At 37.2% G+C, this 26,299-nt stretch overlaps 2 protein-coding genes across 3 annotated transcripts in view; one reads left to right on the top strand and one right to left on the bottom strand.

Annotated features, from left to right (window-relative positions):
• Positions 1-1,015: 1,015 nt before the first annotated feature.
• Positions 1,016-14,485, bottom strand: LOC125652796 (ceroid-lipofuscinosis neuronal protein 6 homolog). 2 transcript variants are annotated; one of them, XM_048882196.2, is made up of 8 exons: positions 14,336-14,485; positions 8,858-8,902; positions 5,935-6,037; positions 5,531-5,629; positions 5,236-5,424; positions 4,741-4,796; positions 4,503-4,631; positions 1,016-1,991 (listed from the first exon to the last, which is right to left on the bottom strand). In XM_048882196.2, exons 1-8 carry the CDS (start codon positions 14,401-14,403, stop codon positions 1,724-1,726), a joined length of 957 nt encoding a protein of 318 aa, XP_048738153.1. In that variant the 5' UTR covers positions 14,404-14,485; the 3' UTR covers positions 1,016-1,723. The 2 variants fall into 2 exon arrangements, with proteins under 2 accessions (XP_048738153.1, XP_048738154.1); XM_048882197.2 differs by lacking the exon at positions 8,858-8,902 and having other exon boundaries at positions 14,336-14,470.
• Positions 14,486-19,733: 5,248 nt separating this feature from the next.
• The window catches only part of LOC125649655 (thioredoxin domain-containing protein 16-like), a 36,240-nt gene continuing 29,674 nt past the window's right edge, over positions 19,734-26,299 (top strand). The window contains exons 1-2 of the mRNA XM_048877329.2: positions 19,734-20,161; positions 23,786-23,868. Coding sequence (XP_048733286.2) covers positions 19,981-20,161; positions 23,786-23,868 — 264 coding nt within the window. The 5' untranslated portion in view covers positions 19,734-19,980. The remainder of the gene's footprint in view (positions 20,162-23,785; positions 23,869-26,299) is intronic.

The following is a 26,299-nucleotide window of genomic DNA, read 5'->3' as shown; positions in this document are numbered from 1 at the left end:
GTCGTGACCCAGGAACTGTGGTAATTACAGCAATGATAGTCGTGACCCAGGAACTGGGGTAATTACAGCAATGATAGTCGTGACCCAGGAACTGGGGTAATTACAGCAATGATAGTCGTGACCCAGGAACTGTGGTAATTACAGCAATGATTGTCGTGACGCAGGAACTGAGGTAATTACAGCAATGATAGTCGTGACCCAGGAACTGTGGTAATTACAGCAATGATAGTCGTGACCCAGGAACTGTGGTAATTACAGCAATGATTGTCGTGACCCAGGAACTGAGGTAATTACAGCAATGATAGTCGTGATCCAGGATCTGGGGTAATTACAGCAATGATAGTCGTGACGCAGGAACTGAGGTAATTACAGCAATGATTGTCGTGACGCAGGAACTGGGGTAATTACAGCAATGATAGTCGTGACCCAGGAACTGGGGTAATTACAGCAATGATAGTCGTGACCCAGGATCTGGAGTAATTAGAGCAATGATAGTCGTAACCCAGGATCTGGGGTAATTACATCAATGATAGTCGTGACGCAGGAACTGAGGTAATTACAGCAATGATTGTCGTGACGCAGGAACTGGGGTAATTACAGCAATGATAGTCGTGACCCAGGAACTGGGGTAATTACAGCAATGATAGTCGTGACCCAGGATCTGGAGTAATTACAGCAATGATAGTCGTGACCCAGGATCTGGAGTAATTACAGCAATGATAGTCGTAACCCAGGATCTGGGGTAATTATAGCAATGATAGTCGTGACCCAGGAACCGGGGTAATTACAGCAATGATTGTCGTGACCCAGGAAAGCTATAAAGAACTACAGTGTATATTACAGCTATGAATTACCGATATCAGCTTGAAATTCAACGAAATTTCAATTCATGCACAATGACAATAGTGACCTCGTCCCTCCCATTTCTCTACCATACCCTCCCTCCCCCTCTCTCTTTCTCCTATCCCTAACTCTCCTTTCTTTCTTTCTTGCCTTTTACCATATATCAGAAGAATTTTGAAATGTTCTCATCATCTCTTTGAATAAAATTCGTCAGGATGGTGTTAATATGCAAACATAATTCAATGTTGAAAGACAATGAACAGAATGTTAACCAATGATACAGAATGTTAACCAATGAACAGAATTTTAACCAATGATACAATGCTTTATTATATACCCATCAATGTATCGTTCTTTGATACTGTGGATTTCACAGCGTGTGATCCGGTTTTCCGGATCACCACACTGTGGTTTTCTGATTCCGTATCAGTATCCTCTGAAACTGATGCCGTCACAATGACGTCACAATGCAACAACGCAACGTTATTTGTGGAAAATATTGACCACGTCACAAAACAAAAAAGTATATCTGCGTACACAAAATATAATTTCACTGTATGTCTGTATTTTTTGAGAATTTGGATTACATTTAGCATCTTATAAATGCGGACTTAAAATACATAGGGGTATATAATAAATTTATCATTACTACAGTAACTTGATCCGAAGAGTTGGATCAAGTTGACAGGCGTTGACAGTTGGATCAAGTTGACTGCCTCGTTGACAGGCGCGGATCATCAGACCAAACTCGACGCTTCGCGTCTCGTGTGATCTGATGATCCGCGCCTGTCAACTCGACGTGATCCGACCCTTCGGATCAAGTTACTGTAGTAATAATATATATATACATACAGAATGTGTGAGTTAACAATGCTGTGTATCACTGTTTAAGGTACAGCGTGTAATAAGACCATGGTTCGGGTATATATAGCAGTCCCGGGTATTTCACACGCAGAGCCTCATCGTTCCATAAATATATCACCCACACCAACACCAACAGGAGGGTCAGAGCGAAGGAGTACAACAGGAAGCGTCCGTTAATGTCCAGCTGCGAGTTCTGCTTCCTCCTCTTGTACACCATCAGCCCTATCATGGCGACGAATGTAATGAAATACACAGAAAATATCTGTCCTTCTGTCACTAAATACCTGACAAAGAAATAAAGCAAAAAGAACAATTATTAATTAATGTGTGGCGAATGAGTAATGTACATGTACTAGTATTTGAAATCATATATTAATGTTTCTAGGGAAGGAAAGATGGAGAAATCTAATGAGACGCGATGACCGTAAGTGAATATTTTAAGTTTCAGTCCATCCTTCACGATAGTTTGAAATGGCCTTTGATATGACCCGGTTACACAAAATTTGAGAAACGGGTTAAAAATATATTAAAACGTTGGTCTAGGAAAGGAGCCCAGTTTTGTTAGTTTGTTGGTTTTTTTTAAATAAATGTTGGACATGTCTTGCATAAACATTCAGGAAATAAAAAAGTTACGAACATTGTTTATTCACTGATTAATGCTGGCAGTGAAAAAATGATAAATCATTCGTTGATTGCGATCCAAGGTGTTATCTTTCCTACTCAAAAGTGGAATGCAATACCATACACAAAGTACCTTTCCTTCCATTATCAAGGAAGCAGACCATTCTCATGAAAACTGGACAAAACAAACTGATACTATCTCAAACTAGAGGCCAGTGTAAATTCCATCTGAAGTGCTTTAAAAAGGTTGTGGCTAAAGATTAGGTCATCATCTAGACCCCAAATCTTCTCATGACACATTGCAGTCAGTATACAGAAAACAGCATTCAGCGGAAGCAGTGCTGCTTTAGGTTTCTCATACTGCAGACGAGCTGCTGGACAGTGGTTCGTCTGCTGCACTGGTGCTTGTAAATCTGTCTGCTACATCTGACGTCATTGATCACTAGATTTTACTGCCTAGACTAACAACGACCCACGCGTTCACAGACACCCACATAGCGTCTCGTAGTAGGTCGGTTCTTATCTGTCGTCAAAGTGTTTCTATCTGTTCTTCTATATCGACTATACGTATTGTATTCTCTGGTGTTCCACAAAGATAAGTGCATGCTAGGGCCTATACTGTACAGTCTCTTCTTGAAACCATTAGGATTACCTGTCGTAGACATGACATGAACTACCAATGCTATGCAGACCACAAAGTTACTCTGTAAGTAGGCCATTAGAATGCTGCAGTAGTTACTTTGCCATGATAGAAGTATGCATCGAAGAAGTCAGTTCATGGATGTCTTCATGCCTTCTAAAACTTAACCTAGACATAATTGAATTTATCATCTTCTCCTTGAAACAGAATACAAGTACTGTAAAAATTCCATCAATCTAGCTTCTGAGTCGGAGATAGCAACACCACTGGACCATCATATGTTGAGAAGCTTGGCTCCTACTTTGATTATCATCTCAGACTTGAAAACCAATTGTCTTCTATTGTGAAAGCATCTTATTTTTATATTAACAGCACTGATCTACACGAAACTCTCCGCATAACCACCGAAGTCTGCTAAACCTCTTGTCATAGCCATTGCACTTGTACATGTAAAATCACAACTCGATTATGCAAACTTCTTCCTATTCGGATTGAACAAAACCACCATGAATCGTCTACAGAATGTGCAAAACACAGCGGCTCAAATCAACGCCTGACCATGTTACACGTGCGTGTAAGCACCTACCCTGGCTCCTAGTGCAACTTATGGTACACACTATATAAGATCTCAGGGCGACTTCGGTTCTTACCCGAGTAACGAACTCGGGCTACCAGAGTTGCAATCGAACGGAGTGTGGTAGCAATGTCAGCAATATGTCGGTCTTGTAATGATACTGCGCATGTGTCAGTTTTCAAACGATGAATACTGTACATGGGAGAGAAAAAAGAACATTGGAACCTTACTAACTCGGGCACGAACCGAAGTAGCCCTATATGTGTTTTGAGGGATTTTGCTCCGGTGTATTTCCGGGAATTTGGTTAACACTCATACACCAACAAGATACCTCATATTTCGTCTGGAGGCACCAAAACTCCACACGAATACCTATGGAGAGCGCACGTTCAGTCTGCAGCTAATCTTTGGAATAACCTTCCGATACACACAAAAACTGCTAAAAGTTTACCTCTTTTGAAAAAAAAATGTTGAAAATTAATTTTTTGGGCTTCCATTTCCTGATTTTTAATTCCATTTTAACTATATATTTTTTATTAAATTCTTTAAAATGGACATTATTTTATCCAACAAATTATTGTATTTCTTCATCCTGTAAAGCGTTTGAGGGTAATTAATCTGATATTAGATGGTACATGTATATACTGATGTTTTTTATATCATATCGTTATCATTCAAAATTTAACCAAATGGGGGTGGGAGGTTGCAATTCCCGTGACCCTCTTTCCAGGCCCATCAAAGGAGCGGACCCAGACATTTTAAAAGGGGGATCCATGTTTGAACCTTTTCTGCCCAAGAGTGGAGGTTGACGACCAAAATGGCAAAATCGAACTATTTTGTTTAAAATGTTTGACCAAAAAGGGAGGGGTTATAGTCCTTATTAACCCCTCTCTAGATCCGCCACTGCAACAATGAGTTTAGTTTGTGATGATCATGTACCCCCAGTAAAAGTATGCTTACCAGTAGTAAAAACTACTCAGAATTGTTAGGATCCACCAAGAAAACGTGGGGCGGACAAGGTCCACTGATTGGTAACTCAGAAAACACCCAGTATAGTAAAGAAAAAGACTGATGAAAAACGGTATGTACCTGAAAAGAATGCAATCGTTAGTCTCTGCAGGATTTACATTCATCTGTCATCACAAAGCCAACATTTCTCTTTAAGGAATCAGATTATTTTAATTCACACTACACATACCACATCAAATGACCTATGACTTCGTCGTAGTTGTACAAAAGAACAAATGAATCTACCTGGAAACAGAAAAGGGTATAAACTAGTTTTTCAGAGTTGCTACAAAAAGTGATACAATCGTAAGTGTAAACTGTTGAATGCTCGTAATTTCGTTTTACAGACTTCATTTCTGTCCCACTGGAGATTTTGATCTAATTTTTTGCAATAATTGCATACTTCAGCGTAATGTTCACCTTTTTCACAACATTAAATCCAAAATGGTATTGGAGCACGCAAGCGCATGACCTTGGAAGTCCCACCCCAAAATGTATCCATTTTTTCACAGTTGAGGAATACATGTATGTTCTAATTTCTTCAAAAATCGTTATTTTTACAATTCAAAAGGAAAAACAAAACCCCCCAAAAATTTAGCCATTTCAAAAAGATAGCAAATTTCAAAGATACCTCGCCCATGCTTATAGTAATACATTGCAATGGACGAAATACGCATGTGCTTACAAGACCACGTGGTTGCAGTGATTGCATCATTGGATTGTCTCGGACGGACAGATGGAGTTTATAGCCAAGTTTGACAAGTCGGTGGTTTACAGAATCTCCTACAAGATGTATGCTGGCTCCCATAACGAAAGTGATTACACAGAGGCTTCTAAATGTTGAGGAAGTTTTGGTATGGCTTCGCTCAAAAAGCTGGAAAAAATTCAAACCTATTACAATGTACACCTTTCTTAGTACAACCTATAGTAGAATTTGCTTTAAGCACTACATGCAGATATTATTCAGTGTGTATGTTTACCTTCAGGATGCAGAACGGGGTGATTAAGTTATATATCATGTGAAAGTAATCTCCGACACTAGGGAGGTACATAGGGAAGAGCTCCTCAGGAATCATGAGCTGAAATATTCCAAAAACAGCGTTCTTAACTGAAATATTCCAAAAACAGCCTTCTTAACTGAAATATTCCAAAAACAACGGCGTTCGTAACTGAAATATTCCAAATACCACGGCATTTATAGCCGAAATATTCCAAAGACCACGGCATTCAATTTATAGTTTTTTATGCGAAATATCTTAAATCCACACTAGATTACTACGCATTAACTATTGTCGTATAAACTTCGCAGTCATTTAAAAACTTTATAATGGAGCAAAGGGGTCCACCTCCCCAGCAAAATATACATGCACAGAAAGTACTTTACAGCAGCTATAGGTCTCCCGAAGTCAAAGATCCAGTTCTGCGCAGTCATGAGGAGCCAAATATCCCAATGAAACCCTTCTACAGAACGCCGGGGCTTCATATCACTGAAATAGAGAAATCGGGAATCGGTTTAATGTCGGATTTAGCATCACTGGTACATGAACTTTTCTTTCGTCGAAAGGGTTTAATAGTACAGTTACATAAATCGAATGCGTTTGGAACCCATGCTCTCGCACACCGTCAACGTTGGTTCTTTATGGACTCCTATTGCTGCCATATGCCCCACTGTACAATCGTGCCGATGGCACGATGGCAATGGTACGATGATACGATGGCGATGATACGATGTCAATAATACGATGACACAATGCTACCATCGTACCATTGGCATCAAACCATCGCCCACTTTGTAATATGTGTATTTAAGCATGTGTGCATGAACAGGCAAAGGTTTGAAAGGAGGAATGAAAATAACAAACAGTGATCAATCTCATAACTCCTTTAAGGAATACAAAATAGAGAATGGGGCAAACACTGACCCTGGACATACCAGAGGTGGGATCAGGTGACTAGGAGGAGTAAGCATCCCCATAAAGTAAGATGAACATGAATGTGTTCGCGTATTATTTTCGAACCAAAACGAATCATGTAATAGAAAGAAAGCATGAAAGCTTACGTATCACATATCTTAATATTTAACACACTTGTGAAACTTCATCGCCATCTTGTTTCGCACGAGTTGTTTGATTAGCACGGTCTATTTAGCGAGGTGCATCGTTGCAAACCACGGGTAAAACATACAACCCTATCCATCTGTACCGGGTAGGGGGAGCGGAGTAGACTCCGAACCGTGGCTTGAAACGGTGAGCGATGAGGTTATGTATTCTCAAATCTTGAACATGTCTCCGTATTCAGTTCACCTTGTTTTGAATCGTGTCAAGAACAGAGGTTCCGAACGCGCTCCTAGTTGTCTAAAAAAAACAAAAAAAAACAAAAAAAAACCAACTTTACCCACACCCATTCTCTCACCAGAGGGCGCGTTACGCAAGCTTCACTAGTAGAGAATGACCCACACCATGACAACACAAACTAAACACCAGAACCGTCAAAGACGGTGCCGGGACAGAGTAAAATATCCTCGAATTACCTGTGTAATCCACTACATGTACGTCATATACTCTCTCTATACGGTATTAAACCTAAATTATTTCTTAAGGTTGATCAATCCTCATGTGATGTCATAGGTTTTTGACAAAATCTTAATAAATTAAACTTTGCGCATTATAGAAATATATCTTTCTGAAGAATTTTATTCACTGAATATAATAAAAAATCTGGTAAACTATTATTACTGAAAAGGTTTTTAATTTTCATAAATAATCAATTATTTATGATTTAGAAAATGTTGTCAAGGGCAATAACTCCTATGCTGGAATTTCCTCTACTGGATGTCTATTATACATTGGTTTCCCTAATGTCCACAATTAATCTATACATATTTATGAATTAGCAGTTTTTTAAAACTGTTGATATTTAAATTTTATCTTTTCAACAAGTTTTTATCTATTTTTATTATTCTGTTTAACGAAAATGAGTGATTTTCTGATGTTGATGTATGCTTCTGTTTTTGTATGTCTGACATCTTTAAAAAGGTGGCAACATATACATTTTCTTTGGTTATTAATTAAATTAAAGTATATTGAGTGGAAATTGATAAAGTTTTTCCACTTTTAACTATTAATATTGATAAGTCACATGAGAATGGAGCTACCTTAAATTTTCTTTCAAAATATAAAGAATAATTCTACTGCAGCTGAATTAGTTTTAAAAAGTTACAAATTTTCCTAATATTACATGTCTGCAAGCATTTGTATTTGAAAGAAATGGTGCAAAGAGACACCCCCTAACTTTGTTTGTTGATGATGTTAGTATTGTGTTGTATTGTTTTGTATAGTATTGTTTATTGGCCTTACAGCTCATCAGCATAATACATATCAAATTACAAAGTATAAACACATAAACTGTATACAATATGAAAAGTGGAGTGAATGTTAAAAGATGGACATACATAAAATTAATGAGTTATAAGTAAAGTCTACATAACATATATTTTAGATGATACATCTTTAGTTTGACTAAATCGTACGAGTAAAACACTTTTTAAAAAAAGTACCAATATTACAGAGTTGTTTTCTATTTTGAATTGACATCAGTTGTACCAGTTCAAACATATAAGCACGGGACCAATAATACTTTTTAATATAAATACAATATGATAAGGATATTAGTAACACGGGTACTTGACGTCTGGGTCCACACTCGCTTTGACCCCCCCCCCCCCCCCCACTCCCTCTTTTAATTCGTAGAACAAATTTCCTGTAAATTTATGTTCTATGTCTATTGTATCCATTTTTCCGATGCATTTCGCGTTTATTAAAAGTGCAAATCGGCATTGGGAATTGAGTTACATCAAATAATGGAATCCATGAATTTAAAGGAAATATTTCTTGGTAGTTTTGTTTTGCGCATTAAAAAAAGGGGGAGGGGGTCAAAGCGAGCCTGGATCAAACATAAAATGCCTGTGTTACTAACATCATCAACAAAGGTAGTAAGTATCTTACTATATCCATTTCATGAATAATCATCTACGGGTATTTAGTCAGTATCGATGTACTGGAGTTCAAAGAACAGTAAATGTACAGGGGTTACAATAGCACCCAAGATATAACAAAAACCATAACACATGCAGCATAAATCAATGATCTCCAGAATTTGTTGAATTTATTTGATATTGATGCTGAGTCGTATCTAGCGTCTATTTACCAGAAATGAGATCAATATCCGTGATTTAGATTGTTTAAATATTTGAGTGTGCATTTATCGTCATGCAGTTATATAACCGTAACCACCAACTGTTACATTACCACGCATCCGATAACTGAGCATCGCTGTAGGCGGTAACAGGTGCGCTGGAAAATTGTAAAATATACATATTATGTGTACAATATTAACAAGTGCTTACAAAGCACACCTAGCGTATAACACTACAAGTGCACGTGCCTTGTTAACTGAACAGTAGTTGACACTATCCACGTGTAATAGCGGTGTTATCTTATCTGTCGATTCTCCGGAAGTAATTAGTTCGTGGTTATGTACATAACACCTGTACATTAATCTCCCGAATTTGTTATTTTATGTGTGTAGATACATAGTCGTTCATATACAGTCAGCAAATAGCTCGTCATAGCAAATGTTACATGTAATATGTGTGAACCTGACTTAAAATGAAGATCAATCACTTCTACCCTATTCTACGGGAAATAATTTTTAAATTTCACGAGAGGTCCACGGGCCACATCGCTCACCTGAGTAACCTTGGCCCGTGTTTAAAGATTTTCCCTATATATTCGCATGTAAAACTTTGATCCATATTGTGGTCCCAACCTAATCTCGGTTGAGATTCAGCTCGGCTGAATATTTGGACTGACGCTTTCACCGAATCTCGGAGCAGTCCTTCATAATTCATGTCTGGAAATTTACTTTCAGCTTCGACCGGTTCAAGCAATTAATGTGCACTTAGGTGACACTGCTGTTCGCTTCAAATAAGTGATTTGACTATCAAACTAACCCTCTATCACTATTAATTTTGCATTGCTTACCGTCTAGGTATAAAAACCCCAAAATGAAAATGCCCCCCCCCCCACCTTAAATCCACCACTGATGTCAGGAAGCTTTCTTATAAATGTAAATTTCTCAGGCTTAATGGTTCTTGAGAAGGAAATATTTAAAGAATTTTCCTATATATTCACATGTAAAACTTTGATCCCCTATCGTGGCCCAATCCTACCCCTGAGGGCCATGATTTGAACAAACTTGAATCTGCACTGTGTCAGGAAGCTTTCATGTAAATGTTAACTTTTCTGGCCAAGTGGTTCCTGAGAAGAAGAGTTTCCCTGTAGAGTGTATATATATTTATATGTAAAACTTTTATTCCCTATTGAGGCCCCACCCTTCCCCCGAGGGCCATGATTTGAACAAACTTGCATCTGCACTATGTCAGGAAGCTTTCATGTAAATTCGTACTTTCCTGGCCCAGTGGTTCTTGAGAAGATTTCCTTATATATTCCCATGTAAAACTTTGATCCCCTATTTTAGCCCCAATCTACCCCTGGGTGTCATGGTTTTAACAAACTTGAATCTGCACTTTGTCAGAAAGTTTTCATGTAAATTTCAGCTCTTACGGTCTATTGGTTCTTGAGAAGATTTTTAAATGACCCCACCCTATTTTTGCATTTTTTGTGATTATCTCCCATTTCAAGGGGGTATGGCCCTTCATTTGAACAAACTTGAAAGCCCTTCACACATGCAAGGATGCGTTTTGTCAAGTTTGGTTGAAATGGGCCCAGTGGTTCTGGAGAACAAGTCGAAAATGTGAAAAGTTTACAGATAGACGGCGGACAACAGATGATCAGAAAAGCTCAGGTGAGCTTTAAGCTCAGTTGAGCTAATAAGGGAAAAAGAATGACCAGATGGAACATGGACATTATATATATATATATATATATATAAAAGCACTAAAGTTCCATCAACACCCGATACCTCAGAGTGTCGGATCCACAACATGGATACAAGGTCAAATACAAAAAATTATACAAAGCACTAAAATGACCAACGACATGAACAACGAGATTGTCAAATTTTTGGGACGCCCCGTCCCTTCTTCAGGACAAACGAAAAGAATTACATAATGTGGTCAATATCAACAGAGCATAATAACAAAAACTACATATAAATACAACATATAAATACATCTAGCACACTAGCGTCCCGAAAATTTGACAATCTCGTTGTTCGTGTCGTTGGTCATTTTAGTGCTTTGTATATATATATATATATATATATATATATATATATATATATATATATATATATATTAGATGGTCACAATTCAATTATATTGCATAGAGGAAGGATTTTTTTAATGCATGTTTGAATTGTTCAAGAATTGAAAGAATGGTATATTTAATTCAAATGAATTTAGGAACAAGTTTTGAATTTAGTGCATTAGTTATGTTATAATTATTGATATCATATACTGTAAATAAAACTTGATTATTAGGAAGTCACTTGAAGCTACAAATTAAATGTTCCTTATATAACGTAAATGATTTCGCTCCGCATTGAAAATTAGATAATGTCAGATTTTATGAACGCAATCGTAATCCGTCATGCCGAATAGTTGACCAAAAGCAAAATGAACGGCCGTTCATGATTTAAAAATTTGAAACTCAATATTGCGAATGTGTTTATAATGGTAGTTTTTGTCCAGTGCGACAATTCAAGGACAAATAATGAATACACGTGGTTTCTTCTTGTCAAACGCAATAATCGAAAACATAATTTATGCACTATATGGGTGACAAACAGAAAAACTGTTATATTATAAACAGTGGCCTGATTTCTTGGGCATTGCCAGGTAGATTACAACCTAATTTCGGTGAAAATCTTTTAACTTAAGTTATAAGGCGCAAACTTCTCAGAACACTCCTGGACCATTAGATATCTGACTTAATTATTGGATAGTTAATTTTCGACTTATTACGTACTTTCAAGAAATGTCATCACAAAACATGTTCAACCAACATTAAAAAAACAATTTTTTTGTGTTTATCCATGCGTCAGTATGATCAGTATTTATTACAAAAAGTCGTTACAGTGACTTCTATAATCATCGAAAATATATTAGATGAATATCCTATTATTACCAAAATCATCAATGTGTCAGATTGGTCTCGGGAGGAAGGTGTCCTTCGTTGAATGAGACGTGTATAAGTAATATAATTATAAATCTTCATAAATGATAAAAATGGGCCTAGTCAAAACTATTATAAGTTTTTGTTGATTATTTGTGAACCAATCACAACTTCTCGTGATTTTCGGCTTACCGAGAAGGCCCAAGAGTGTGCGATTGGTTGTAGTCCTAAGCGTTTATGATGTTGCATCGTTCTGGGCGCTTCATTCCTGAAATTTCCATACGGTTAATTCAAGACTAAAATCACGGATTGAAGAAACGAACAGATATATTTAATTTATTCAACAATTATCAAAATTTATTTCTGTAAGATCAAAATCAAGCATCGATAAACAACGGATTTACTTCATATCGTATTATCTTAAGTTTTCAGGAAAAAAATGAAAACTGTCTTAGATCGGCTAAAGCGTGTCCGCCACTTTACTCTCATTTTTGCTATTTCAGGGTATACTTAATCGAAAACGAAACTAGGATTTTAATTAATTTCACGATATTTACTAATCAAGTAAGATTCTATTATATGTTACGGACTTCACCTCACATAAACAATATTAAAGGTGCAAGCGGTAACTCTGGAGCAAGCGTCTCGGAGTTTATTAGCATTTATTAATTTTACGTCTCATTTAAGATGTAGAGACGTTGTAGTTTTAGGTGAAGTGCCTCATATCTATATCTGATGCTCACGGCAGCATCAGTTCTGGTCAAAGCTTTCCGTGACACGAGATCGACGTTTTAAGGTATTCAATGTTAATGAACGATTTTGAAGGATTTAAATTAAAATAATTGTGTATTATTTAATAACGATGAAAGTGAAGTAGATGAAATTCATATGACTGTTAAATGATTAGAAGCTGACCTTTTTGCACTTGGAAATTTCTTGAAGAGTTATATGCCCCTTAAGAGAAAGTGTATGTAACTTTCTACCAAGAAATTTGTATGAAAATGTAATTTCTTTTTAAAATATTTCGATAAAACATGCTCTTTCCATAGACTCTAGGTGAAACAAGAGGTACTGTGAGCAATGCTCACTAAGAATACCCCCCCCCCACCCCGCTTACCCCAATCTCCCAAAGGGTGTTGTTAATAGGTATAAATTACCTCTTTCCTGAGTGTAAAAATATGGTATGCCTTTGTAGAAGAAAATGGAAGATATAGTCCGAACACAAATCCATGGCATAAACCTATAATTTTGACCTTGAGATCAAAGGTCAAGGTCATAAAGAGGCCATGAATGTACATGACACATAGTCTCATGGTGATACACCCATGTCTTATGGTATGACTATGTCAAAACCCTATAATCAATTTTGACCTTGAGGTCAAAGTTCAAGGTCATATAGAGGTCATGAAGGTACTCGACACATCGCCTCATGGTGATACACTCATGTGTCAAATATGGTATGCCTATGTCAAAGAACAAAGAAGTCATGGCCCTGACACGAATTTATTGTAAAAAAAAAACACTTTAATTTTGACCTTGAGGTCAAGGTCATATGGATGTCATGAAGGTACATGACACATCATCTCATGGTGATACACTCATGTGTCAAGTATGGTATGCCTATGTCAAAGAATAAAGAAGTTATGGCCCGGACACGAATTTATTGTAAAAAAAACCCTTTAATTTTGACCTTGAGGTCAAGGTCATATGGAGGTCATGAAGGTACATGACACATCGTCTCATGATGATACACTCTTCTCATGTGTCAAACATGGTATGCCTATGTCAAAGAACAAAGAAGTTATGGCCCGGACACGAATCCATTATTTAAAAAAACCCTTTAATTTTGACCTTGAGGTCAAGGTCATATAGAGGTCATGAAGGTACTCGATACATCGTCTTATGGTGATCCACCTGTGTGCCAAATATGGTATACCTACCTAAGTCAAAGAACAAAGAAGTTATGGCCCGAACACGAATCTGCACAGACAGACAGACGGACAGACAGTGATTCCTATATACTCCCAGAACTTCGTTCGGGGGGGGGGGGGGGGGTATAATAAATCAAACAGTAAATAAAATTTCGAAAATTCCTATGGTGAATTATTTTATGAACCTTCCAAAATTATACCATGATTACAAAAATCCCACCATCCATTTACTAGATATGAAATATGGTCATTACATTGAATACCTTAGATATATATATATGAAAGACCGGTGACTTTCACTTCCAAAGGAACACTTACTTATATACTACTTAAGTTAAATGTCATAGGTTTGATGGGATCGAGAATCCAACCTAGAACTTCACAAGCGTGCGCCCTAACCACTAGGTTTCCGCAACAATTAAGCATATCTAATAATCCTTTTGAATTGTTGACAGTATAGTTTTCTGGCTTAGTGAACATAACACTTATAACATACTGGTCAGTAAATGCCACGTATGTCGGTTTGCGGATGTTTAATATTTATCCGTCACTCTTATGGACTTGTTGTGAATTTTATATGTAATGAAAATCTCTTGTCATTAATAGTAACATCACCTTAAATCCCAAATCTTCGCATTTCCCGCCATGGTTTGTTTGTAAACACACAACCCCCTAACACCCACCCCCCTCCCAGTATCTATCCCACCCCGATACTCACCGCGTGTCTTCGATCGTCAGTCCCTCCGGGTCATCATTCCGCCCTCTACGACGGATGCCGTTTTCCATAATTCCCAAATATTCTTGTGATTTTAACCTCAACTCCACATCGTCTGAAGTTCAGAGTACTCTGTAATCGCCGTTATATTTACTCACGTTGATAGTGCTATCGTGGCCCGCTGCCCTCTTTTTGATATTTGACAATGTGAAAGGTGCTAACGTTTACCGTATTCCCTCTGAAATGTCAGCGGGATTTAATGTCGGAAAATGTCGTGCAACCTGACACAAGGACATTTCTTTTTGATATTGAAAACTTTGATGAGTAAATAATGAGCATTATGAATTTAGTCAGTTAGATACACCGGACTGCTGGCTACTAAGTCAAGGACTCGTGCAGTCTTGATATATTTCACTACATTCTGTACATGTTACAGATTTTACATGAGAGGACGTTCAGTTTGTCGTCATAATTCACCACAAGAGATTGATGCATGTATAATGTATGATGACTTGTTTGTATGCATGCATGTATAGATCTTGAGTGTTGATGTGAATAGGATAAAGTACATTTTTTCTTTTAAATAGATATTTCAGCCGATTTTTAAAAAAGGTTAATGATCACTAGGAACGCTCCACCTTCCAGGAACTACGATCCGCGCCCTTCTTCCATTTATTTGTTTGTTTGAGATCCTGTCGAGAATTTTTCACTCAATCATATTGAATTGAATTGAATTGAATATTGAGACGTCACTAGTTGTAGGTACAGAACCTGTGACGTATAGTTCACCAATCGGTATGCGAACCTACTGAGCTACTCGGCTAGGTATTTAAATTGAAAAGGATTTTCCCCCTCCATGTTTTTAAAGGAAGTCAGCCATATTGACGATGTGGAGTACATCCTTAACGTGCCAACGCTTTTCACGAAACGAGACCTCCGCTTTTAAGGTCATATCCGAAAGACTCGTGATTCTCACTTCTCAGTGCCAAGCGTTTGGCGGAGGAGCAATCACTACCTATGTTTACGTCTGCATGGTTTGACGCTGTCATGGCACGAGCGGGGTTTTGAACGCACGACCTCCCGGTTACAAAGCAAACACTCAACCACTGAGCCACCGTGATCGGTACCCTCCTTCGACAGAAGACTCGGCGCCGGGATCGAAAATCAACGAATCCGCCCCCGGTTGCGAAGCTCTAGGCTGCCACGAGCGGTCGTGTTAATAAGAAGCGTAAGTATGTACAGCGGCACAGTGAGTCGTAAGCAGTGGTGCTGAGAGTTTGAAGGTCATCTCCAAGGACCCGTGACATTCACACCTGATGCCGAGCGTTTGGCGATGGAACTGTCACTACCTGTTTTAATGACTTCGGTTTGTCGCAGCCGAGATTCGAACCCTGGTCTTCCGCATGTGGGGCGAACGCTCTCACCTCTCGGCCACCGCGTCGGCACTATGAGTAAAAAGTGACGCTGTGAGTGATATGTGAGTAGTGACGCTGTGAGTTGTGTGTAAGTAGTGACGCTGTGAGTCGTTAAATAACGACGCTGTGAGTTGTATGTAAGTAGTGACGCTGTGAGTTGTATGTAAGTAGTGACGCTGTGAGTTGTGTGTAAGTAGTGGAGCTGTGAGTCGTTTGTAAATAATGACGCTGTGAGTTGTATGTAAGTAGTGACGCTGTGAGTCGTTAAATAACGACGCTGTGAGTTGTATGTAAGTAGTGACGCTGTGAGTCGTTAAATAACGACGCTGTGAGTTGTATGTAAGTAGTGACGCTGTGAGTTGTATGTAAGTAGTGACGCTGTGAGTTGTGTGTAAGTAGTGGAGCTGTGAGTCGTTTGTAAATAACGACGCTGTGAGTTGTGTGTAAATTTTGACACTGTGAGTTGTGTGTAAGTTTTGACGCTGTGAGCTGTAAGTAGTGGCACTGTGAGCTATAAGTAGTGACACTGTGAGCTGTAAGTAGTGGCACTATGAGCTGTAAGTAGTGACACTGTGAGCTGTAAGTAGTGGCACTATGAGCTGTAAGTAGTGGCACTATGAGCTGTAAGTAGTGACACTGTGAGCTGTAAGTAGTGACACTGTGAGCTGTAAGTAGTTCCGCTGTAAGTATGGCGCTGTGAGCTGTAAGTAGTAGAGCTGTAGGTAGTGGCACTGTGAGCTGTAAGTTGTAGCGCTGTGAGCTGTAAGTAGTGGCGCTGTGAGCTGTAAGTTGTAGCACTGTGAGCTGTAAGTAGTGGCGCTGTGAGCTGTAAGTAGTGGTGCTGTGAGCTGTAAGTTGTAGCGCTGTAAGTAGTGGCACTATGAGCTGTAAGTAGTGGCACTATGAGCTGTAAGTAGTGGCGCTGTGAGCTGTAAGTAGTGGTGCTGTGAGCTGTAAGTAGTGGTGCTGTGAGCTGTAAGTTGTAGCGCTGTAAGTAGTGGCGCTGTGAGCTGTAAGTAGTGGTGCTGTGAGCTGTAAGTAGTGGTGCTGTGAGCTGTAAGTTGTAGCGCTGTAAGTAGTGGCGCTGTGAGCTGTAAGTAGTGGTGCTGTGAGCTGTAAGTAGTGGCGCTGTGAGCTGTAAGTTGTAGCACTGTGAGCTGTAAGTAGTGGTGCTGTGAGCTGTAAGTAGGTGAGCTGTAAGTAGTGGTGCTGTGAGTAGTGGCGCTGTGAGCTGTAAGTAGTGGCACTGTGAGCTGTAAGTTGTAGCGCTGTGAGCTGTAAGTACTGAGTAGTGGCGCTGAGCCAAATGTAAGTTGTGACGCTTAAGCGCTTTGAGCTGCAAGTATGTAATGGCTAAATGCATCCGATCTAAGACGTAAACATAGGTAGTGATTGCTCGCTCCGTTACCAAATGCCCGGCTTTTTGAAGTGAGAGTCATGTCTTTTTCGAATGTGAACTTGAAAACTGAAGTCCCATCTCACGACAGGCATTGGCATGATAAAGAACCCTCACTGCTACGGCCCTGAGCGCTATACATAGGTCAAAATATGTGACACTTCGTGTTCAGCTGCTGACGTCTCAATCTGAGTGAAAAAAAATCTCGAAGAGTACTTTAAAACAAACTAACAACCAAAAAAATCTTAAAACCTAAATTGTTTTAATGCCTTAGAACTAAATAATTTAAACTTGAAATTAGAAAAAGACAAGAAACAAACAAACAAAAAATGAATTATAAAAGGAAAAGAAAAACAAAAACGTGCAATTTCGTATATTTTAAGAAATTGTTCAAACATGTCAAAATTTCAATTCGATTTTGCCAAGAACAAAAGCCATGAATAGCTAAATAGAGCCCTGCAGTTTTGAGTAAAATAAAGATTTGAGATCGAAAAGGGTCATAATATGCGCACTTTGAAAAGTCATCATGGACAAAAATGTAGATAATGATTTTAATAACCCAGATCATGTCTATCTCGATATTAGTGTCGGTTTTTACATATACATGTTTCAGTTTCACAGGAAATCACTGAAAATTCCAACCTTTTTCATTTTTTGGCCAAAAATTTACAAATTCGAAGTATATATTGCTTCAGAAATTATAGAGCGTACACTTGCCTACCTCTCAAGCTTGTATATATTTTATTCACCTGTATCAGTGCAAATTCGACATAGAAATGGTACATAGGCAAACGCATGTTCCATAAACCAGTAAATACTAGATTTTTGCTTGTACAATACTCTGAATTGTATTGTGTGCAAATGCTATACAGTTGTTAATCTTTTTTTTCTTATATACACGTAAACCCCAAATTACATTACATATGTTATACAATTTTGTACATGTACATATCCTGTTCGGTCATTAGGGAGAGGGCTCATATTTAAGCTTAAGCCTGCTACCCAATCCAATCAAATTATTGAATAAATATTGTTTTTAAAAAAAATTAAAAATATTTTCAAAGCAAAATGCATGTAAAATAAAAAAAGAGATATATTTTACTGAATCCCCAAATTTGCTCGGCGTAATTCGGGTGACTAGAAAGCACCCCCCCCCCCCCCCCCCCACACACACACACACACACAATACACACACCTCTTCATGAAAGATTGTGACATGTTGGCTAAGGTGAAGTATTTTGAACACTGGCAAATTTCATGTCGAAATTGGAACACATTTTTCTGCTTTAAATATCAAAAAAGAGTTCAGCATGCATAATGATATTCGTTTTGTTTTTGTGAAAATACATATTGTAACTACAATAGGTTTATGGTATGATGCAATAATAAAGAATTTTCTGAGCAGAGGGAATATGACAGTTTATTATTTGCATTCACTCTTTATTTACAATTTTTTTTTAAAAATGATCAAAAGAACTCATCTCTTAAGGATCCACGAAAAAACTTAGTTTTGAGCTGGATTTCAGAACACAAGCGAGGGAAAATGTCGAATTACAACAGTGTATGACTCCGGGTTTTTCTCTCCAAGGATCACTCAATACCAGACACAAAGCAAAAGATCCCCTATTGACAAAGTACATTTGTACATGTTTCGTTATTTTTACATACAAAGTTAGTTCTTTTCACATAGAAAGAAAGATGCATGTATATTTGCTGACCCCCCCCAACCTTTTTTTTTAGCGGCAGTGAACGTGGGTACTGGAAATGTAGGATGTAAGCTTGAACGGATGAATGGAACCCAAGCAGTGAAGAACCACCCCCTTAATGAAAGGGCAAAACTATCGCATAGTTTTCTTTACTTTTCACTTGTCAATAATTTTCAGACTATTCTGAACATCAACGTTTCCTTTCCGTTGGTCCCCCTATAGACCATGCTACCTGCCGACCGTGTATTATTTTTTTTTAGGTGGGGGGTCTTTATCACGAAATCTATGTAAACGCTTATACATAAATGTATATCATAAACGAAGCTCGACATTAAAATAAACAATTAAATACGAATATAGAACATATTTTATTTTCAAATCAAGGGCCCTCAAGAGACAGCATGAAAATATATACAAATACTGTACATATACATATACAAGTAAAGAAAGAAGTGACTATATAACACATAGTTACATGCAAATACAGTGTCCTATATTGTTCAAAGTAATTTTTCCAGTTATATTTAGAATAGATGGTTCTTCCGAACATTATATGTAAATGAATTTTTGTTCATCATTAAGTTTAGTAAAATTTTAATTGTTTTTTCTATAGCACCACAAAAAGATATAATTTTTTTTTACCAATCTCAGAAAAAGGCCAACCTCCTCCTATATCCGCACAGGTCTACAGCATAAGCAAACGAATGAACATATCTTCTGGGACATATTTATTTAAACTGGGGAGAAGATGAATTAAATAAAATACAGCTTGAGGACAGGGCCCCTAACACTCCATGGTCTTTAAGAAGGGGAGATCTAATTAGAATAAAATTCATTGATCCGTCCGCTAAGTATATTTTCTGTATATTGATTTCACATTCGACATATCAGTACGTTCATAAAGGCATACCTTATTTGCATCGGGTTCGAAATTTCACATCGAAGTGAAAGTAGTAAATGGCCTAGTTAGGCCAGTATAAGTAGGCCTATATATAGGTTTCAGTTACACAAGACAGTGCACTGGATGTGTACCTGAATATATTTTATTCCTTTTTCTTATTGGTTTTGTCTTTCTTTCTAAATTTGTTGAAACAGTATTAGAAACAGAGCTCAGAAAGACTTCCTTTCACAATGAGGACGCTTGTAAAAATTTTAATCGCACACCTGTCAATTTTTGTATTTTTATTATGTGATACGGACGCAGCAGGGTTTACCGTTGATCAGTTTAAACATGCCAAATTAGTAGAAAAGGACGATCTTCCAGGATTCAAGCAAAGTGAAACCATCAGAGTTCTGTATTATTTTCACGTAGGTAAGTAACAATTAATGTACACATGGGGAAAAAATAAATCACGTAGTGCACTTTTTGACGGTAAAAATAAAAATATCAAATTCCCTTATAAAGCCACCAGAAAAGATCGTGTATAAAATAGAACGTTACTTTTTCTTGACAGAAATTAGGATTTGAATTGAAGAATTGCTACAGTAGTAAGTTGGTTAAAAGCTCTTCAGAGGTTGTGTTGATTTCTGGAATGTATTACAGTGTCGACTTTAGATAAAATTTACTTACTTATTTTACTTATTCAGAGTATTAAAATATATCAAGTAAGTGGATATTTCATTTTTAAGTCTTGCATTTGAAAATATCTACTGTGTATTATGCCATTCTTTTCTGGTGGCTTTAATTTTTTAATCATACCTAATTTAGATTTACTGGGAATTTGATTGGGATGTGTGTTAAATCATTAATTTAATAGTAACTTTAACTTGTAATGTAGGTCAGTAGATGTACTAGATCCACGGCATGTACCATGGGTATTTTAGGTTGATTCCCAATATGTTCAGCTTTTTGTGAAGTTCTAGTGATCGAGTGGTACGTTGTACACAGGTTGCATTGAACATATGTTGTCATGGTTGAGGAAAAATTTGATCAGATAACTTTTGTTTGCATATAGATGAATGATATAGTATTAGGTAGTTTTAGATTTTTTTCACGGATAAAATTACTTAGTCATACATTTGTAAATACAAAATTCATTTGAATATGATGTGCTGGCACAATGAAATGATATAAAATATCTTCCTTTTTTTAGACATTATATTTTTTATTAAATTTTCCAACATCAGTTACACATGTACGCATATTATCAACCTTGCACACTTCTACGCATCCAGACACAGACGGAAGTTATTAAAACTGTTTGCCTGTGTATATGCAAGGAAAAGAATAGATGGAGACAAAGAAACTTAATTGTTAGTTCACCCGAGCTGAAAGCTCAAGTGAGCTTTTCTGATCACCCGTTGTCCACCTGTCTGTAAACTTTTCACATTTTTGACTTCTCTAGAACTTCTGAGCCAATTTCAACCAAACTTGCCAAAAATCATCCTTGGGTGAAGGACTTTCAAGTTTGTTCTAATGAAGGGTCATGTCCCCTTCAAAGGGGAGATAATCACAAAAATGCAAAAATATGGTGGGGTCATTTAAAAATCTTCTCAAGAACCACTGGGCCATAAGAGCTGAAATTTACATGAAAGCTTACTGACATGGTGCAAATTCAAGGTTGTTAAAATCATGGCAGTGGGGGGGGGGGGGGGGTAGGTTGGTGCCACAACATGAGATCAAAGTTTTACATAGATATATGTAGGGAAAATCTTTAAAAATCTTCTCAAAGCTTCCTGAGATAGTGCAGATTCAAGTTTGTTAAAATCATGCCCCCCCCCCCCCCCCCCAGGAGGGGGGGGGGGGGGGGGTAGGGGGGGGCACAATAGGGATCAAAGTTTTAGATGTGAATATGTATATAGGATGATATAGAATATCTACAAATATGATTCATTGAAATGATATAGAAAATCTACTGTTTTACAGAACAATTTAGCCCTGGTGTCATAACTGGTGTAATAATTAAATATATGCTAGACACAAACAGATTGAGTATGAACTCGACTAGTTTCTTTACTTCTTCAGGAGTACATTACATTTTTAAAACTATATATAAAGCACTGAAAATGACCAATGACATGGAACAACATGAAATGGTCAAATTTTCAGGACAACTGTTCCTTCATCGGGATGACAGAATATTTACATAGAAATGAAAACTAAGATGAATAAGAAAAAACAAATGCAAACTAGCACTAAAACTAAACTACATTGGCTGAGGAAAAACCAATTGTCTACATATTGACATGACATAACAGAGAACAGGTTAATTAATCAGTATAATTTAGGATTTATTAACTTGTTCTTGTGATGGGTCATTATAAGTTTTTCTTACCTGGAGGTGTGAAGCTTCAGTACTAGTGTAGAGCTGTGGTGAAAAAAGAAAATATGAAAGATAGATAAATAAAGTGACAAAGACAAAAAATACTGGTGTTGAAGTATATTAATAATTAAAGTGTAAAGAAATAATTAGAAGACTAAGTATAGATGTTATAAAATAAAGAAATAATCAATTAATAAGATATGAATTAGGAAAATATGGAAAGATTGATTGCTAATGCTGGTGCTGTTACAGAAAGTGGATGATGAATAGGAAAGCATAAAAGAGAGAGAACGATTCTGAGTAATGACTAGGGGAAGCAAGGCCATATTCAGTCTGGTGATGCAAACTCAATGACTACATTTCTGTAACCATCAGAGACATCTTTGTCCCCAAGGAACTGTGTGATGTAGGTCTGCTGTAGTAATTTGTAGATTGTACTTCCTCTCTACGGCATTCATTTCTCAGGATTTCCGGGAAAAGGACTTTTGCACAGTGTGACATCTTTGAGATATGTCAAATGATGAAAATTTAATTTGTTTGTACATCTTTATATAGGCAACTGACCTCTTATTGGTTGAATTCAAGTTTACTTTGGAAAAAAATCTGTGTTTTATCTATTCTCCTGTTAATAGTATGACGTGTATTATCATAATGAATTATCACGCTTCATAATTGTACTTCGAAAATCTTTACATAAGGAATATTAATCATTTAGCTTGTATTATTAGGTACACTATCCGTAATATCAGGTGTGGTAACCTATAATTTGCAGAGGATTTTTAATCATTTGATGGATGCAAACTGTGCTGAACACTCAAGCTGTCATGCCAATTAACGTAACTCAGGTACCTCACAGAGAGTGCGGATTAGTAAGCATCCAGTTTTAACGGTTGTGAATAGCCGCGAGCAGGAATGTGTGAAAATTAGGTATATTTAGCAGAGTGGAAATTTGACTGTACTTTTAGATACACCATATAGAATTATGGTTGGGGACCTTAAAGACATTCAGTCCTCATTACCCTTTGCTTGTCATAAGAGGCGACTAAATGTGACTCCTTCAGATGAGACTGCAAAAATCAAGGCCCCACATCACAGCAGGTGTGGCACGATAAATATCCCTCCCTGCTCACAAGCCGTAAGCGCCAAGCATAGGCCTAAATTTTGCAGCCCTTTATCGGCAGTGTTGACGTCTCCATATGAGTGAAAAATTCTCGAGAGGGACGTTAAACAATATACAATCAACCAACCAACCATTCTGACATCAGTGTATTAGAGATAGCTCATATATGAGATACTAATATTCATCTGTATTGATGGGAAAGTGACACTAGTTTGTCTATAAAGTTTATTAAGAAGAACATAGCATACAATCATCTGAAGTTAAGCTGAATTGTGGGAAAGTTCACATCAACTGAAGAAAAATCATGTTTTAGTTTAGTCTTGAAAAGTGCAAACACGACAAAAATCATAGAACATTATAAGTGCTTTGAAATAGAAAAATAAGATAATTAGTGGCAGCACACTATTATGTTATTACTAACAAAACATTGGGTAATTAATAAAGATAAAGTTTAGATTTGTATATGTGTACTACACACAGACAGGTGAGGTGTAAATAAGGTATGTTACATTTTTATTCTTTTGTTGTTGAGAGATTTTTATTATAATTTCAGATAACCCCCGACACAGAGGTTTTTATTTTGAATATGATAAATCGGCAGAATATCTTGGGTTGTACAACATAAAGCTGGGAGTGGTAAGTTTATTATATCAAATATTCAAATGATGTTGTAAGATACTTTTAGGGCAAATTAAACAACATGGGTTAGGAATTCGTTAAAAAATTTCTTTTGGAAAATTTGGGGTGTGTTAATTGCTTCTAAACTGTGTCTCTGTCCTTGTGAGATCAGTAAATTTGTCTAAACTGTGTCTCTGTCCTTGAGAGATCAGTAAATATGTCTAGACTCAGCAAGATGAAGGGCCTGTTGAATTCCTGTCACAAAAAGACAGCACATTTACCATTTTAACTTAATTTAAAAAATTGGAAAATATTGTAATACATTTCAAATGAACCAAGTAAAATTAATGTTGGCACTATATGATGCTACCTGTGGAATGCAAATGTATATCTCAAAGTGTGTTGTACGTGCAGTGAATGCCAAAGTGGTAAATTTAATGATGATGATATTCAAAAAGTAATTTGTGGTGTTTTTGGGGTTTTTTTGCTTGCATGTTTCTCATTTTGTACTTTCCACATGGTCTCCGTATTTCAGTTGGATGAAGACCCAGTTTTAGGTCACCTTATTGAAGTTTACCTGGATGAAGATAAAAATAACGTCCTGGTTCATTGTCTTTCGTCATGAAGTAGGTCACCGTCAAGCCATTCAGACACATTATTGAATATTTCACATTAATTGTACACCTCATATTTCAGGATGAAAAGTTGCGATATAAGTCAGTAACAGTGGTCTACAGTTGGAACTTTTGGGGCCATGTTGATCCCTTACTTTTCCAAGTCTATGGGCCCACATTGAGATCTATGTGCCCATATTATGTTGCTTAAAAATTTCCAGATATTACCTTAAAAATGGAGGCCCATGTCACCTTAGGTTATAGCATAATTAGAACCCTCACTGCACATGCTACAGTGGTAAGTAAACGTCACATATGTGGCACTTCACCTACAGTTGGTGTCGTCTCTACTTGGGTGAAAAATTCTCAGATGGGACGCAAAACAACTAACAAACAAAACTTTCATTTTCAATCTCTGTCATGCTCTCCCACAATTCCACATCGTTCTCAATCTCTGTCATGTTCTCCCACAATTCCACATCGTTCTCAGTCTCTGTCATGTTCTCCCACAATTCCACATCGTTCTCAATCTCTGTCATGTTCTCCCACAATTCCACATCGTTCTCAATCTATGTCATGTTCTCCCACAATTCCACATCGTTCTCAATCTTTGTCATGTTCGTCCACAATTCCACATCGTTCTCAATCTATGTCATGTTCTCCCACAATTCCACATCGTTCTCAATCTTTGTCATGTTCGTCCACAATTCCACATCGTTCTCAATCTCTATCATGCTTTCCCACAATTCCACATCATTCTTAATCTCTGTCATATTCTCCCACAATTCCACATCGTTCTCAATCTCTGTCATGCTCTCCCACAATTCCACATCATTCTCAATCTGTCATGTTCTCCCACAATTCCACATCGTTCTCAATCTATGTCATGTTCTCCCACAATTCCACATCGTTCTCAATCTCTGTCATGCTTTCCCACAATTCCACATCGTTGTCAATGACACCCAGTCCATTCTCAGTCATGCTCTCCCACAATTTTCAGCATCTCTTTTCTGTGGCTTTGAGGTGCCTTTCATAAACTGCCAAATTTTGTTTTCATGATTGGTTTGTAAATTGTTTTATGAAATTGTGAAAGTAATATAAAATCAGAACAAAACATTGAAATATGTTGGGGGGGGGGGGGGGGGGGGAGTTGTTCACCATGTTGGCAACCTGGTTTTTGATACTTTATTTTCTGCGTTAATCTCATTCATTTTAGATGAGGTGAACAGGTTTGTTCCTTAGTTCAGCTATATGGCTTGATAAGGCTAATTTAGTAAGAAATGAATATTTTTATATGGACCTTATGAGTTGAATTATGAGTTTTACTAAATTAATATCTATCACCATATACAACAATATTACAACATACTGCCCTTAAGAAGAAGTTTGGCAAAGTGCGTCTTAAAAATAGAAGTCATTGTTGAAAGTTTTGAGTGTTTCCAGGCAATATCAAATGTTATTATACCTGTATTATTAATTTTCTGTTTGGAAGCCTTTAGAATTCAATAATGACTCAAAAATGTACTGTTTACTGTAATAATGACCTCCAAATCACTGCATGTACATAATATTGACCAGTCATAATTATTAATGACGGCTGAATTTGATTGCTTTTAAATTTATTAGAATGACGACATCATAAAAGTAATGATTATTTCGAGTGAATCAAACCCCAATCTTAGGTGGACTTCTGATAGACAAGTTCTGTTCCTTTGCTCCTTTGTTTATTATATGCAGAAATTATGTCATCATTTTTAGTGCACAATTTACATTATGCCTGGATCTCTATTGTAACCAACTAAGTAGGACTGAGATAGTTTGAAGATCATTATTTG

This window comes from Ostrea edulis, chromosome 5, assembly GCF_947568905.1.
Source record: "Ostrea edulis chromosome 5, xbOstEdul1.1, whole genome shotgun sequence".
In the NCBI taxonomy this organism is placed as follows: domain Eukaryota; kingdom Metazoa; phylum Mollusca; class Bivalvia; order Ostreida; family Ostreidae; genus Ostrea; species Ostrea edulis.
Note: the sequence above shows the minus strand (reverse complement) of the source record. Positions and strands in the feature narration are given on the sequence as shown.